This window comes from Neolamprologus brichardi, chromosome 18, assembly GCF_056152115.1.
Source record: "Neolamprologus brichardi isolate AB-2024 chromosome 18, ASM5615211v1, whole genome shotgun sequence".
NCBI lineage: Eukaryota > Metazoa > Chordata > Actinopteri > Cichliformes > Cichlidae > Neolamprologus > Neolamprologus brichardi.
Window position 1 is genome coordinate 5,126,281 of NC_142121.1, and position 16,772 is coordinate 5,143,052.

A 16,772-nucleotide genomic window follows, 5' to 3' on the forward strand; every position below is an offset into this window, starting at 1 on the left:
TGGCCCCGCCCCTCCCTGAGCCTGGTTCTGCCGGAGGTTTCTTCCTGTTAAAAGGGAGTTTTTCCTTCCCACTGTCGCCAAAGTGCTTGTTCATAGGGGGTCATATGATTGTTGGGTTTTTCTCTGTATCTATGAAGCGCCTTGAGGCGACTTTTGTTGTGATTTGGCGCTATATAAATAAAATTGAATTGAATTGAATTGAACTGAAAGCTTGTCAGACTCAGACTGTAAACCAGAGAGACAGTTTAAATATACATTTAGTCAGGGCAGTGCAGAGATGTTTAAAGGGGCGGGTGCTCACAGTCAAAAAGGGCACATAGAAGCAGGCTGAAGAACAACAACCCACATTCATCAAGAATCTAATATGGAATCGCATCACACTATATCACTGTCATCAGGTGGGCACAATGCAAAGCAAACATAGCCCTTTTTTTACCTGATGGGGTACAATGTTGCTGTTTGGGGGGTTGCTTCTGCTCTTGCTGCTGATAGTGCTGGAGGGCAGGGCTGTGTTGATCTGAGACTGTAGAGATTAAACAGTCCACAGGAGAGAGGGTAGCTGATTAAACAAGTGTTATGAGATAATAATAAAACGCAAAGATTGGTCACAGCTCTTGGATCCATAAGGTAACAAAACTGTGGGAGATTATTTTCTTCCTGAACCTGCCAGTGTTCCCGATGTTTATTTAAATTCTGATTTTGTGAGTTTAAAATCCAAATAGAACTTTTTTGAACTGTATAACTGTGAAGTTGTATGAAGGTTGTATGATTGTATAACTGTCAAGCTACAGTTTAGTTGTACATGTACGATGACAAAAAGGGCTTTTCTATTCTACATTGGTGTTTCTAAACTGGCCAATTCCTCCAGAGGTTGTGTGAGTTTGGTATAGAAAATGTGACGTGAACATTTCTGGACTAAATATGAGTGAAAGTGTTGTCCCTGAGCCTGTCATTGACTGTTCTGTCTCAATTAATTCTGTGTGACTTGGAACAAAATTAGAAAAGAACCTATTGACAATGTTTCTAAGGAAGCTTCCCCTAAGACGGCTAAGAATTAGTTCATTAACAGGCGTCTGGAGAACTTCAAGATATGTTGAGGAGCTAATTTAGCCAATTAAACCAGCTGTGTTGGATCAAGGACACATCTAAAACCTGCAGGACACCGGCCCTCGAGGCCTGGAGTTTGACACCTGTGGCCTACTGAGTGCCTGAGCATCACTGTGCATAGTGGTTGTAGTTTAGGTTATTCTGGATTTAAGCTCAGCATTGTAATTACTTGTTCAAACTATTTTAAATTGTTTTAATAGTTATTCTGGTAGCTTTAATAAATCTGGTAAAAGTAATGTTTCAGGTTTCTGCTGTAACAACTCCATTTCCTAGATTGAGAACTAATGCTTACAACTTCTTTGATAGTAAACATAATAACAAAGTCTTTTATTGCATAAGAAATTGTAAATACATTTTTAAAAATGTAATTCAATCAGTTGAAAGACTGGAAACAAGAAATACCTTAAAGCTTTCATATATCCATTTATTTATTGCCATTTCTATTGCCATCTATTTTCTTCTACTTATCCAACTAAGACAAATCAAAGAAAAGTCATTTGTCCAATGCTTAAAAATGTGGAGTAACTTTACCTGTGATGAATCATTACATCAAATCTTTTTTGTTGTCAAAATCAAGTAAAGTAAAAGTTGACTTCTTTCTTTGTTATGAAGAAGAAAGTTGAAAATATGTACTCTTAACTACTATAGTCATTGAGATTAGGTTCACATTTTCTCCACCAATTTTGAGTATATATATGTTTATATATATATATATATATATATATATATATATATATATATATATATATGTATACACATATATTGCACAAAATGTCAAAACAATGATTCTGTGAAAATAAAATGGAAACTACTTCAGTTTAATGAACTCAGCAGTCTCTCCAAGCCAAAGTCCAGCATAGAGCGGCTGAGTGAATGTGGTCTGGACTCTGTGGAGGAGAGTCATGGTTTCAGAGACGCTGTAGAAGGACAAAATACCTGCTCTGTGATCCAGGTACACTCCTACTCTGGAGGAACGAGGACCTGAGACAGGAGTTTCAATGTTGTTGTACCAAAATGTATAACTGTTGTTGCTACAATTTAATGACCAAGATTTGTCATTACATCCAAAGTTACATTCTTTCCCTCTCCCTGCTCTGCTGATATTCTTGTACGCAACTGCTACATCAACGCTCCCTCTCCACTCCACCTCCCAGTAACAACGTCCAGTCAGACTCTCTCTACTCAGGACCTGCAACCAATAAGTGAATCTGTCTGGATGATCAGAATAAGACTGTTGTTGATCCATGTTTGTTACTTTTCTGTTCTCCTCTGATAATAACAGCTGTTTGTTTGCTGTGTTTGGATCCAGTGTGATGTCACGCGAATATTTTAAGAATCCAGCTCTGGTCTTTGGCTCTGCTTGTGGATCTGACAGTGAAATATCCACTTCAGTGACTGTCAGTGAGATGTTTGTCCATTCCTCTCTCAGAATGTCCTGTAGTTTATCTCTGAGCTCTGACACAGCTGCTGTCACATCCTCAAAGTAGCTCAGAGGACGGATATTGATGCTGGATGAGTCTGTAGACTCACTGAGTGCTGACAGTGAGGGGTAGTTGTGTAGAAACTGGATGTGATCCTCTGTGTGTGAGAGCTGCTTCAGCTCAGCATCTTTCCTCTTCAGCTCAGTGATCTCCTGCTCCAGCTTCTCCTGAAGCTCTTTGACTCGACTCACTTCAGTTTCCTGCTGGGATCTGATCTGCTGCTTCACATCAGAGCTTCTTTTCTGGATGAGATGGATCAGCTCAGTGAAGATCTTCTCACTGTGCTCCACTGTTTGATCAGCAGACTGATTGATGGCCTCCACCTCCTGTTGAAGCAGCTTCACGTCTTTCTCTCTGTCCTGGATTCTCTGCTGGATGTTTTGTCGACTCACCTCCAGCTCTCTCTGCCTCTCAGTCCTTTCTGCTGCAGCTGAGACTGTGTCGTGGCCTTTATGTTCATCCACAGGGCAGAGATAACAGATACTCTGCTGATCAGTACGGCAGAACATCTTCATCACCTCATCATGACGAGAGCAGATGTTCTCCTGGAGCTTCTTGGAGGGCTCCACCAGCTTGTGTTTCTTGAATGTAGGTGAATCATAATGAGGCTGAAGGTGTTTCTCACAGTAAGATGCCAGACAGAATAAACAGGATTTCATTGCTTTCATTTTTCTTCCAGTGCAGAAATCACAGGCCACATCTTCAGGTCCAGCATAGCAGTGATCAGCAGGAGCAGCTTGGAGTCCAGTCTTCTTCAGCTCCTCCACTAAAACTGCTAACATGGTGTTTTTCACCAGGACAGGCCTCGCTGTGAAAGTCTGTCTGCACTGAGGGCAGCTGTAGATTTTCTTCTCTTCCTCTTCATCCCAGAAGCTTTTAATACAGTTCATACAGTAGCTGTGTCCACAGGGAAGAGTCACCGGATCCTTCAGTAGATCCAAACAGATCGAACAAGAGAAGGTTTCTCGGTCCAGCTGAACTCCTTTCTGCGCCATTTCTCCACTCAGTGTCAGTGATTGTGTAACTTTCACTTCCTTATTATAGAAACTGGTCTGACCTCTGATCTGAATGAAAAGTGTTGCTGCTGTGAATGGGGCCTGCCAACACATGTTGGTTACACCCATCTTCATAATGTAGATCTAAAGGGGAGGGAACACAGAAAGATATGGAGAGACAGGAGGTGCTTAGCTAGAGAGCAGGAAGAAGAGGAAGGGTTTTCATGCTGTGATTCATTCCAGAAAGCGGGGAGAGGCTCTGTGTTTAATTGTTTTCTGTTCAAACCTTTAACTAAATAATATAAATGTCAATAACTGGATGCCTCTCTATCCTTTATGTTAATCTGCTAAATGAATCGTTTTTGTTTCTTTTAATAATTCAAATAGCAGAAATGAACAGCTGACAGCTTGTCAGACTCAGACTGTAAACCATAGAGACAGTTTATATATACATTTAGTCAGGGCAGTGCAGAGATGTTTAAAGGGGCGGGTGCTCACAGTTAAAAAGGGCACATAGAAGCAGGCTGAAGAACAACAACCCACATTCATCAAGAATCTAATATGGAATCGCATCACACTATATCACTGTCATCAGGTGGGCACGATGCAAAACAAATGTAGCCTATTTTTTACCTGATGGGTACAATGTTGCTGTTTGGGGGGTTGCTTCTGCTCTTGCTGCTGATAGTGCTGGAGGGCAGGGCTGTGTTGATCTGAGACTGTAGAGATTAAACAGTCCACAGGAGAGAGGGTAACTGATTAAACAAGTGTTATGAGATAATAATAAAACGCAAAGACTGGTCACAGCTGTCAGGCGTTGTGGAGTGGAGGCGAGGAAGAAGGAACCCAAACGGAGGACTCGCAGGTAGGTGAAGCTGGGTGATTTATTGATGATGGAGTGAACACACAGAACAGAGGAAGGACATGGCTGGCTGGACGACTGACTGAATGAATGAACGAAGGACGGACTGACTGACTGGCTGACCGAACACTGGCGGAAACAACAACATAACCTAAACATCAATGACACGACAAAGAACGAGTAGAAACAGAAGACTTAAATACACAGACTGATGAGGATGATAATGAGAGACCGGTGAGTACACAGCTGAACATAATCTGGCTAATGGCACGAGACGAGGTGACACAGGAAATGAAACAGGAAGTGGCAAAATAAACTGAACATGAACAAAACGGAAAGCACTGGGTCACCGACCCAGGAACCCTGACAGTACCCCCCCCCCTCCAAAGGCCGGCACCCGACGGCCAAAAGAAAGAAAAACCAGAACAGGGCGGGCGGAGGGGGCCCAGGACGGAGGGACGGAGTCCAAAACAGAAACAGTTCAGGTGGGCGGCCACGCGGCCGGCGGCCGAGACGAGACAGTTCAGGTGGGCGGCCGCGTGGCCGGCGGCCGAGACGAGACAGTTCAGGTGGGCGGCCGCGAGGAAGGCGGCGGCGGCCGCTGAGCTGGTCCGGTGGGCGGCCGCGCCGGCGATGACGTCCAGAACGTGGCTGGGGCGACGGTGCTGCAGCCGCAGGACCAGGCGAAGCAGAGGCTGGCGACGCGGCAGCCGCCGGACCAGGCGAAGCAGAAGCTGAAGCAGAGGCTGAGTCCGGCCCAGGCGAAGCAGACGCTGAAGCTGAGTCCGGCCCAGGCGAAGCAGACGCTGAAGCTGAAGCTGAGTCCGGCCCAGGCGAAGCAGACGCTGAAGCTGAAGCTGAGTCCGGCCCAGGCGAAGCAGACGCTGAAGCTGAGTCTGAGGCTGGACCAGGTGACGGCATGGGAGCCGGGGGTGACGGAGCCACAGCTTTAGGGCCAGCGGGCGCGGAGGCCCCTGGCGGGAGAGCGGCCGGGCCAGCGGGCGCGGAGGCCCCTGGCGGGAGAGCAGGAGGGCTCACAGCTGGCTCTGGGTGCTGTGGCTGCAGGTCCGGGAACTGAACTGACTGGACGGGAGGCGACTGGACTGACTGGACGGGAGGCGACTGGACTGACTGGACGGGAGGCGACTGGACTGACTGGACGGGAGAAGGAGACTGGACTACAGGGGACTGGAGTGAAGGCTGAAGAGCAGGTGAGTGAACTGACTGGAGTGGAGGCTGAAGAGCAGGTGAGTGAACTGACCGGAGTGGAAGCTGAACAGCAGGTGAGGGAACTGACTGGAGTGGGGAAGCTAAGGGATGAACAGAGGTTGGCGATGCTAATGGCTGAGCTAATGACAGAGTTACCGAGGGGGATAAGATTGCGGCCTGGGCTAATAAGGCTGGTGCCTGAGCAGGGGACACCTCAGCTAGCCTAACCAGGGACAGTGCGAGGGCGTGAAAGGTTGGATCAGGAGGTGGATGAAGAGGTGAAGTAGTAGGTGGGCCGGTTAGCTCTTCCAAGCCTCCAGGGAGGTCAGGCTGGGTTGAGGCTGCCCTCAGCCTGGGCGCTGGGACAGGCACGGGAGGTGGCTGGACACCAGTCACCCCCACCCGGGAAACAAGAGTGGATGTGGAGGTAGACTGCGTCGCAGCTGCCTTCCTCCTGGGAGCTGGCACCGGTGTGGGTGTAGGCCGGGCCCTAGACATCTGAGGAGGTGAAATGGCTGAAGAGGAAGGCCAGATCTGGGCTGCCGTGCTGGTGGGGAATGGCTGAGTGACGGGTGTGGAAATGGTGACCGGGTGTGTGCTACTGGCAGGTTTATCAGGGTTTGGTCTGTTTTTTCTGCCACCACGATTTACAGTCTTTGTGGGAGCAGCGCAGAAAAAAATCTTCCCAGTCTACATCCTCCAGGAGGGAAACACCCCATGGATCGGTGGTGGAGCTGTTATGTGTTTTATGAGAATAATCGGATGACGGATGTGGAAAACAATTACCGGAACTCACCACCGGGAGCTGTTGAAAATAGTCCATATTGTGGCGGCGTGTGCGCCGCTTTCTCCGGGAAGAGGAAGCGGCCGGGGTAAACAGCTGAGCCTCTGGCGCGGTAGCCTCCATTGAGCCGAGGTGGGAGGCGTAGCCGCGGTGCCTTGGCGAAGGTGGAGGTCCGGCGAATGAGGCGGCGGGTGTGTGAACGAGGAGCGGAGCGGCGAGAGAGGAAGCGGCCGAAACGCGGCATGAAACGTCCGCTCTCCGCGGCAAATGCTCCGGGGCAGGTGAGGCAGCAGGTGGGGGAACACGGCGTCTCCGAGGCCCGCCCAGAGCCAGGCGAGTCCCCTCGAAGACGTGCTCTCTCTCCGCGAAGAGCCGCTGTTTTCCCCTGACCACCTCTGCCCAACGGGAAAGCGCTGCCACCTGCCGCTCGTTGAGGTCCGAGTCCGCTGGGTCCCAATCGTGTCTTCGTGGCACGGGTCGTGTCATTCTGTCAGGCGTTGTGGAGTGGAGGCGAGGAAGAAGGAACCCAAACGCAGGACTCGCAGGTAGGTGAAGCTGGGTGATTTATTGATGATGGAGTGAACACACAGAACAGAGGAAGGACATGGCTGGCTGGACGACTGACTGAATGAATGAACGAAGGACGGACTGACTGACTGGCTGACCGAACACTGGCGGAAACAACAACATAACCTAAACATCAATGACACGACAAAGAACGAGTAGAAACAGAAGACTTAAATACACAGACTGATGAGGATGATAATGAGAGACCGGTGAGTACACAGCTGAACATAATCTGGCTAATGGCACGAGACGAGGTGACACAGGAACAAACAGGAAATGAAACAGGAAGTGGCAAAATAAACTGAACATGAACAAAACGGAAAGCACTGGGTCACCGACCCAGGAACCCTGACAACAGCGCTTGGATCCATAAGGCAACAAAACTGTGGGAGATTATTTTCTTCCTGAACCTGCCAGTGTTCCCGATGTTTATTTAAATTCTGATTTTGTGAGTTTAAAGTCCAAAAAGAACTTTTTTGAACTGTATAATTGTGAAGTTGTATAACAGTTGTATGATTGTATAACTGTCAAGCTACAGTTTAGTTGTACATGTACGATGACAAAAAAGGCTTTTCTATTCTACATTGGTGTTTCTAAACTGGCCAATTCCTCCAGAGGTTGTGTGAGTTTGGTATAGAAAATGTGACGTGAACATTTCTGGACTAAATATGAGTGAAAGTGTTGTCCCTGAGCCTGTCATTGACTGTTCTGTCTCAATTAATTCTGTGTGACTTGGAACAAAATTAGAAAAGAACCTATTGACAATGTTTCTAAGGATGCCTCCGCCTGTATGAGGGACCAAACCTGTGGGTCCCTCTCCTCCTGAGCCAGAGGCACAGCCCCAGCTTGAGTCACCAGAGCCTGTTGTTTGCCTACTGCAGGGGTATCGAACTCCAGGCCTTGTGGTCCGGTGTCCTGCAGGTTTTAGATATCATCCTGGGTCAACACACCTGAATCAAAGAATTAGTTCATTAACAGGCGTCTGGAGAACTTCAAGATATGTTGAGGTGGTCATTTAGCCATTTAAACCAGCTGTGTTGGATCAAGGACACATCTAAAACCTGCAGGACTCCGGCCCTCGAGGCCTGGAGTTTGACACCTGTGGCCTACTGAGTGCCTGAGCATCACTGTGCATAGTGGTTGTAGTTTAGGTTATTCTGGATTTAAGCTCAGCAGTGTATTTACTTGTTCAAACTATTTTAGATTGTTTTCATAGTTATTCTGGTAGCTTTAATAAATCTGGTAAAAGTAATGTTTCAGGTTTCTGCTGTAACAACTCCATTTCCTAGATTGAGATCTAATGCTTACAACTTCTTTGATAGTAAACATGATAACAAAGTCTTTTATTACATAAGAAATTGTAAATACATTTTTAAAAATGTAATTCAATCAGTTGAAAGACTGGAAACAAGAAATACCTTAAAGCTTTCATATATCCATTTATCTATTGCCATTTCTATTGCCATCCATTTTCTTCTACTTATCCAACTAAGACACATCAAAGAAAAGTCATTTGTCCAATGCTTAAAAATGTGGAGTAACTTTACCTGTGATGAATCATTACATCAAATCTTTTTTGTTGTCAAAATCAAGTAAAGTAAAAGTTGACTTCTTTCTTTTTTATGAAGTAGAAAGTTGAAAATATGTACTCTTAACTACTATAGTCATTGAGATTAGGTTCACATTTTCTCCACCAATTTTGAGTATACATATACACACACACATATATATATATATATATATATATATATATATATATATATATATATATACACACACACACACACACACATATATATATATATATATATATATGTGTGTGTGTGTGTGTGTGTATATATATATATATATATATATATATATATATATATATATACACACACACATATATGTATATATGTGTGTGTATATATGTATATATATATATATATATACATATATACATATATATATATATATTGCACAAAATGTCAAAACAATGATTAACAAAATAAAATGGAAATGTTAAGGGTTCAATATTGAGGAGAGGTGCAGGAGGCAATCCAGGAATAACAACACTGATCCAGCCAGGTGCAATCAAACGATGATTTTAATGAAGTACACGCGTGGGAAGATCACCACCATACACAGACAGCAACTGATCTTCGACTTACAGAGCAAAAGCAGGTGTTTTATACCTTTGAGGGCTTAAATTTAATGACGCCCCAAAAACGTCACAGACATACAGTTTATACATAGATAGGATTCATAATCACAATGACTCTTAACACAATTAAAGATAACACTGTCTCCGTCTCCACGACAGATGTTTCCTGTCAGCGGTCTGACTTTCACTTCTCGTCTGGCAAACTGTTCTTCTCGTGGCTGATTTCGTGGCTCAAGAGTTGAGAGTTCGCCTTGTAATCGGAAGGTTGCCGGTTCGAGCCCCGGCTCGGACAGTCTCAGTCGTTGTGTCCTTGGGCAAGACACTTCACCTACCGCCTACTGGTGTTGGCCAGAAGGGCCGATGGCGCGATATGGCAGCCTCGCTTCTGTCAGTCTGCCCCAGGACAGCTGTGGCTACAACTGTAGCTTGCCTCCACCAGTGTGTGAATGTGAGAGTGAATGGGTGGATGACTGGACGTGTAAAAGCGCTTTGGGGTCCCTAGGCGGGACTAGTAAAAGCGCTATACAAATACAGGCCATTTACCATTTACCATTTCTATTTGCAGAGACAGCAAGAAACCATTCCTCTTTTACAGAGACAATTTTAGAGTTACAGGCAAACATGATTAACCTCTCACCTATAAATGACTCTATCTACTGTGTGTTCGTGTGTGTGTGTCAGCCTGAGATGCATTCAATTTCACCTTTCACCTCACGCACTAACACTCACAGTCAAACAGAGGCCACTCTCTAATGTGTTAGCAGTTTACTAAAACTATATGTGCACTATGTTGAATAAATGTCTTAATCAAATGATACTACTTAAAACCTCATAAAAGAATATGAACCAATAAAGATAATAAAGAATAACCAGATATATGTGTTTTGTAAGCCTGCGCCCCTTTACGCTCCAAGTCTCCCCCAATATATCAACCGAGACGTCGCGCTCAGTGAAGCTTATAACCCTCAATAGACTGAGCCACAACTCTTAATAAGCACAAAATGCAATGTGTAAAAATAGTTAGAACTGTACCTGGAATACAAGGTTAGTAGGAGAATCATATGCATAAATATTTTAAGGCCATCTTAAAGCTATCTGTTACATTGTTAAGGCAATGATTATACTGCAGATTATATTGTGCTGGTAAAATACTTTTGTTCAACCCCACAGAAACTATTTCAGTTTAATGAACTCAGCAGTCTTTCCAAGCCAAAGTCCAGCATAGAGCGGCTGAGTGAATGTGGTCTGGACTCTGTGGAGGAGAGTCATGGTTTCAGAGACGCTGTAGAAGGACAAAATACCTGCTCTGTGATCCAGGTACACTCCTACTCTGGAGGAACGAGGACCTGAGACACGAGTTTGGATGTTGTTGTACCAAAATTTATAACTGTTTTTGTCACAATTTAATGAACAAGATTTGTCATTACGTCCAAAGTTACATTCTTTCCCTTTCCCTGCTCTGCTGATATTCTTGTATGCAACTGCTACATCAACGATCCCTCTCAACTCCACCTCCCAGTAACAACGTCCAGTCAGACTCTCTCTACTCAGGACCTGAGACCAATAAGTGAATCTGTCTGGATGATCAGAATAAGACTGTTGTTGATCCATGTTTGTTACTTTTCTGTTCTCCTCTGATAATAACAGCTTTTTGTTTGCTGTGTTTGGATCCAGTCTGATTTCCTTTGAATATTTTAAGAATTCAGCTCTGGTCTTTGGCTCTGGTTGTGACAGTAAAACATCCACTTCAGTGACTGTCAGTGAGATGTTTGTCCATTCCTCTCTCAGAATGTCCTGTAGTTTATCTCTGACCTCTGACACAGCTGCTGTCACATCCTCAAAGTAGCTCAGAGGACGGATATTGATGCTGGATGAGTCTGTAGACTCACTGAGTGCTGACAGTGAGGGGTAGTTGTGTAGAAACTGGATGTGATCCTCTGTGTGTGAGAGCTGCTTCAGCTCAGCATCTTTCCTCTTCAGCTCAGTGATCTCCTGCTCCAGCTTCTCCTGAAGCTCTTTGACTCGACTCACTTCAGTTTCCTGCTGGGATCTGATCTGCTGCTTCACATCAGAGCTTCTTTTCTGGATGAGATGGATCAGCTCAGTGAAGATCTTCTCACTCTGCTCCACTGTTTGATCAGCAGACTGATTGATGGCCTCCACCTCCTGTTGAAGCAGCTTCACATCTTTCTCTCTGTCCTGGATTCTCTGCTGGATGTTTTGTCCACTCACCTCCAGCTCTCTCTGCCTCTCAGTCCTTTCTGCTGCAGCTGAGACTGTGTCGTGGCCTTTATGTTCATCCACAGAGCAGAGATAACAGATACTCTGCTGATCAGTACGGCAGAACATCTTCATCACCTCATCATGACGAGAGCAGATGTTCTCCTGGAGCTTCTTGGAGGGCTCCACCAGCTTGTGTTTCTTTAATGCAGCCACATCATAATGAGGCTGAAGGTGTTTCTCACAGTAAGATTCCAGACAGACTAAACAGGACTTGAAGGCTTTCATTTTTCTTCCAGTGCAGACATCACAGGCCACATCTTCAGGTCCAGCATAGCAGTGATCAGCAGGAGCAGCTTGGAGTCCAGTCTTCTTCAGCTCCTCCACTAAAACTGCTAACATGGTGTTTTTCACCAGGACAGGCCTTGGTGTGAACGTCTGTCTGCACTGAGGGCAGCTGTAGATTTTCTTCTTTTCCTCTTCATCCCAGAAGCTTTTAATACAGTTCATACAGTAGCTGTGTCCACAGGGAATAGCCACCGGATCCTTCAGTAGATCCAAACAGATCGAACAAGAGAAGGTTTCTCGGTCCAGCTGAACTCCTTTCTGCGCCATTTCTCCTCTCAGTGTCAGTGATTGTGTAAGTTTCACTTCCTTATCATAGAAACTGGTCTGACGTCTGATCTGAACAACATGTGATGGGGCCTGCCAACACATGTTGGTTACACCCATCTTCATAATGTAGATCTAAAGGGGAGGGAACACAGAAAGATATGGACAGACAGGAGGTGCTTAGCTAGAGAGCAGGAAGAAGAGGAAGGGTTTTCATGCTGTGATTCATTCCAGAAAGCGGGGAGAGGCTCTGTGTTTAATTGTTTTCTGTTCAAACCTTTAACTAAATAATATAAATGTCAATAACTGGATGCCTCTCTATTCTTTTTGTTAATCTTCTAAATGAATAGTTTCTGTTTCTTTTAACAATTCAAATAGCAGAAATGAACAGCTGACAGCTTGTCAGACTCAGACTGTAAACCATAGAGACAGTTTATATATACATTTAGTCAGGGCAGTGCAGAGATGTTTAAAGGGGCGGGTGCTCACAGTTAAAAAGGGCTCATAGAAGCAGGCTGAAGAACAACAACCCACATTCATCAAGAATCTAATATGGAATCGCATCACACTATATCACTGTCATCAGGTGGGCACGATGCAAAGCAAACGTAGCCTATTTTTTACCTGATGGGTACAATGTTGCTGTTTGGGGGGTTGCTTCTGCTCTTGCTGCTGATAGTGCTGGAGGGCAGGGCTGTGTTGATCTGAGACTGTAGAGATTAAACAGTCCACAGGAGAGAGGGTAGCTGATTAAACAAGTGTTATGAGATAATAATAAAACACAAAGACTGGTCACAGCGCTTGGAACCATAAGGTAACAAAACTGTGGGAGATTATTTTCTTCCTGAACCTGCCAGTGTTCCCGATGTTTATTTAAATTCTGATTTTGTGAGTTTAAAGTCCAAAAAGAACTTTTTTGAACTGTATAATTGTGAAGTTGTATAACAGTTGTATGACTGTATAACTGTCAAGCTACAGTTTAGTTGTACATGTACAATGACAAAAAGGGCTTTTCTATTCTACGTTGGTGTTTCTAAACTGGCCAATTCCTCCAGAGGTTGTGTGAGTTTGGTATAGAAAATGTGACGTGAACATTTCTGGACTAAATATGAGTGAAAGTGTTGTCCCCGAGCCTGTCATTGACTGTTCTGTCTCAATTAATTCTGTGTGTGACTTGGAACAAAATTAGAAAATAACCTATTGACAATGTTTCTAAGGAAGCCTCCCCTAAGACGGCTAAGAATTAGTTCATTACTGCAGGGGTATCGAACTCCAGGCCTTGTGGTCCGGTGTCCTGCAGGTTTTAGATATCATCCTGGGTCAACACACCTGAATCAAAGAATTATTTCATTAACAGGCGTCTGGAGAACTTCAAGATATGTTGAGGAGCTAATTTAGCCATTTAAACCAGCTGTGTTGGATCAAGGACACATCTAAAACCTGCAGGACTCCGGCCCTCGAGGCCTGGAGTTTGACACCTGTGGCCTACTGAGTGCCTGAGCATCACTGTGCATAGTGGTTGTAGTTTAGGTTATTCTGGATTTAAGCTCAGCATTGTAATTACTTGTTCAAACTATTTTAAATTGTTTTCATAGTTATTCTGGTAGCTTTAATAAATCTGGTAAAAGTAATGTTTCAGGTTTCTGCTGTAACAACTCCATTTCCTAGATTGAGAACTAATGCTTACAACTTCTTTGATCGTAAATATAATAACAAAGTCTTTTATTGCATAAGAAATTGTAAATACATTTTTAAAAATGTAATTCAATCAGTTGAAAGACTGGAAACAAGAAATACCTTAAAGCTTTCATATATCCATTTATTTATTGCCATTTCTATTGCCATCCATTTTCTTCTACTTATCCAACTAAGACAAATCAAAGAAAAGTCATTTGTCCAATGCTTAAAAATGTGGAGTAACTTTACCTGTGATGAATCATTACATCAAATCTTTTTTGTTGTCAAAATCAAGTACAGTAAAAGTTGACTTCTTTCTTTTTTATGGAGAAGAAAGTTGAAAATATGTACTCTTAACTACTATAGTCATTGAGATTAGGTTCACATTTTCTCCACCAATTTTGTGCAATATATATATATATATATATATATATATATATTGCACAAAATGTCAAAACAATGATTCTGAGAAAATTAAATGGAAACTATTTCAGTTGAACAAACTCAGCAATGTCCCCATAAGAATAACAAAGCCAAAGTCCAGCATAGAGCGGCTGAGTGAATGTGGTCTGGACTCTGTGGAGGAGAGTCATGGTTTCAGAGACGCTGTAGAAGGACAAAATACCTGCTCTGTGATCCAGGTACACTCCTACTCTGGAGGAACGAGGACCTGAGACACGAGTTTTGATGTTGTTGTACCAAAAACTGTTGTTACGATCTAATGCCCAAGATTTGTCATTACGTCCAAAGTTACATTCATTTCCACTCCCTGCTCTGCTGATAGTCTTGTACGCAACTGCTACATAACCTCCTTCCCCTCTCCACTCCACCTCCCAGTAACAACGTCCAGTCAGACTCTCTCTACTCAGGACCTGACGCCAAAAGGTGAATCTGTCTGGATGATCAGAATAAGACTGTTGTTGCCTCACATATGTTGCTTTTCTGTTCCCCTCTGATAATAACAGCTGTGTGTTTGCTGTGTTTGGATCCAGTGTGATTTCACATGAATATTTTAAGAATCCAGCTCTAGTCTTTGGCTCTGGTGGATCTGACAGTAAAACATCCACTTCAGTGACTGTCAGTGAGATGTTTGTCCATTCCTCTCTCAGAATGTCCTGTAGTTTATCTCTGACCTCTGACACAGCTGCTGTCACATCCTCAAAGTAGCTCAGAGGACGGATATTGATGCTGGATGAGTCTGTAGACTCACTGAGTGCTGACAGTGAGGGGTAGTTGTGTAGAAACTGGATGTGATCCTCTGTGTGTGAGAGCTGCTTCAGCTCAGCATCTTTCCTCTTCAGCTCAGTGATCTCCTGCTCCAGCTTCTCCTGAAGCTCTTTGACTCGACTCACTTCAGTTTCCTGCTGGGATCTGATCTGCTGCTTCACATCAGAGCTTCTTTTCTGGATGAGATGGATCAGCTCAGTGAAGATCTTCTCACTGTGCTCCACTGTTTGATCAGCAGACTGATTGATGGCCTCCACCTCCTGTTGAAGCAGCTTCACATATTTCTCTCTGTCCTGGATTCTCTGCTGGATGTTTTGTCGACTCACCTCCAGCTCTCTCTGCCTCTCAGTCCTTTCTGCTGCAGCTGAGACTGTGTCGTGGCCTTTATGTTCATCCACAGAGCAGAGAAAACAGATACTCTGCTGATCAGTACGACAGAACATCTTCATCACCTCATCATGACGAGAGCAGATGTTCTCCTGGAGCTTCTTGGAGGGCTCCACCAGCTTGTGTTTCATGAATGTAGGTGAATCATAATGAGGCTGAAGGTGTTTCTCACAGTAAGATGCCAGACAGAATAAACAGGACTCGAAGGCTTTCATTTTTCTCCCAGTGCAGACATCACAGGCCACATCTTCAGGTCCAGCATAGCAGTGATCAGCAGGAGCAGCTTGGAGTCCAGTCTTCTTCAGCTGCTCCACTAAAACTGCTAACATGGTGCTTTTCACCAGGACAGGCCTCGCTGTGAACGTCTGTCTGCACTGAGGGCAGCTGTAGATTTTCTTCTCCTCCTCTCCATCCCAGAAGCTTTTAATACAGTTCATGCAGTAGCTGTGTCCACAGGGAATAGTCACTGGATCCTTCAGTAGATCCAAACAGATCGAACAAGAGAAGGTTTCTCGGTCCAGCTGAACTCCTTTCTGCGCCATTTCTCCTCTCAGTGTCAGTGACTGTGTAAGTTTCACTTCCTTATTATTGAAACTAGTCTGAGCTCTGATCTGAACAACATGTGTTGCTGCTGAGAATGTGCCCTGTCAGCTTATACACATGTTGGTTACACCCATCTTCATAATGTAGATCTAAAGGGGAGGGAACACAGAAAGATATGGACAGACAGGAGGTGCTTAGCTAGAGAGCAGGAAGAAGAGGAAGGGTTTTCATGCTGTGATTCATTCAAGGAAGGGGAGTTTATACTTTAAATCTGCTAAATGTAACGTTTCTGTTCCTTGCAATAATTCAAATACAGCAGATGTACAGACACATTAGCGACCACTTTAGGGACTGAGCTGATAAAACAGGGCGTTTTTTTTAACACTTGTGTATTATGCATTTTTACCCTACATTTTAAAGTTTTTCAGGCTGTAATTCATTCCAGGAAGCAGAGAGAGGGTTTCTGTTTCACTGTTTTTATTTTTCAAACCATATAGAAATAACTAAATTGTCATGGTAGGCTGTGTGGCAGGAAGGCAGGCAGGAGTGGTGGATCCATAATGCAGGACTCAGACACAGAAGTACAACTTAAAGCGCAGCTTTATTGCTGGGAAAAACCTCTTACTAAACTAAACTCACCAAAAGTAGTGATGTGACGTTCTGTATCGAGGCTTCAAAGCTTGTGTCGAGTAATTTAGGGGGCGTTTCCGCGATGCGCGTATCGAGGCTTGCTTCATTTGTGGGAGGAGCTGAAAATGATGACGTCCGAAGCCTCGCTGCCAGGCTGTACCACGTGACTGGTTCATGAAGTGGTTCGAACTTTGCCGCGAGCTATGACAGCGATAAACCCCTCAGACTTCATTCAAAAATGTGGGTGTTTGATGGAGAGTTGCGGTTAGTGAGAGTTTGGAGACAGTTTGGAGGTTTATGAGAGTGAGGAGAGAAAGTCAGCAGA

General features: G+C 44.3%; 1 protein-coding gene across 4 annotated transcripts; it reads right to left on the minus strand.

Moving 5' to 3' along the window:
- Positions 1-1,846: 1,846 nt before the first annotated feature.
- LOC148097448 (tripartite motif-containing protein 16-like) lies at positions 1,847-15,816 on the minus strand. 4 transcript variants are annotated; one of them, XM_087832104.1, is made up of 2 exons: positions 14,427-15,816; positions 1,847-2,190 (listed from the first exon to the last, which is right to left on the minus strand). In XM_087832104.1, the coding sequence occupies exons 1-2, from the start codon at positions 15,814-15,816 to the stop codon at positions 1,916-1,918; spliced, it is 1,665 nt and encodes a 554-aa protein (XP_087688230.1). In that variant the 3' UTR covers positions 1,847-1,915. The 4 variants fall into 4 exon arrangements, with proteins under 4 accessions (XP_087688230.1, XP_087688233.1, XP_087688229.1 ...); XM_087832107.1 differs by lacking the exon at positions 14,427-15,816 and adding an exon at positions 11,384-11,992 and having other exon boundaries at positions 1,847-2,980; XM_087832103.1 differs by lacking the exon at positions 14,427-15,816 and adding an exon at positions 11,510-11,986 and having other exon boundaries at positions 1,847-3,106.
- Between the last annotated feature and the right edge of the window lie 956 nt (positions 15,817-16,772).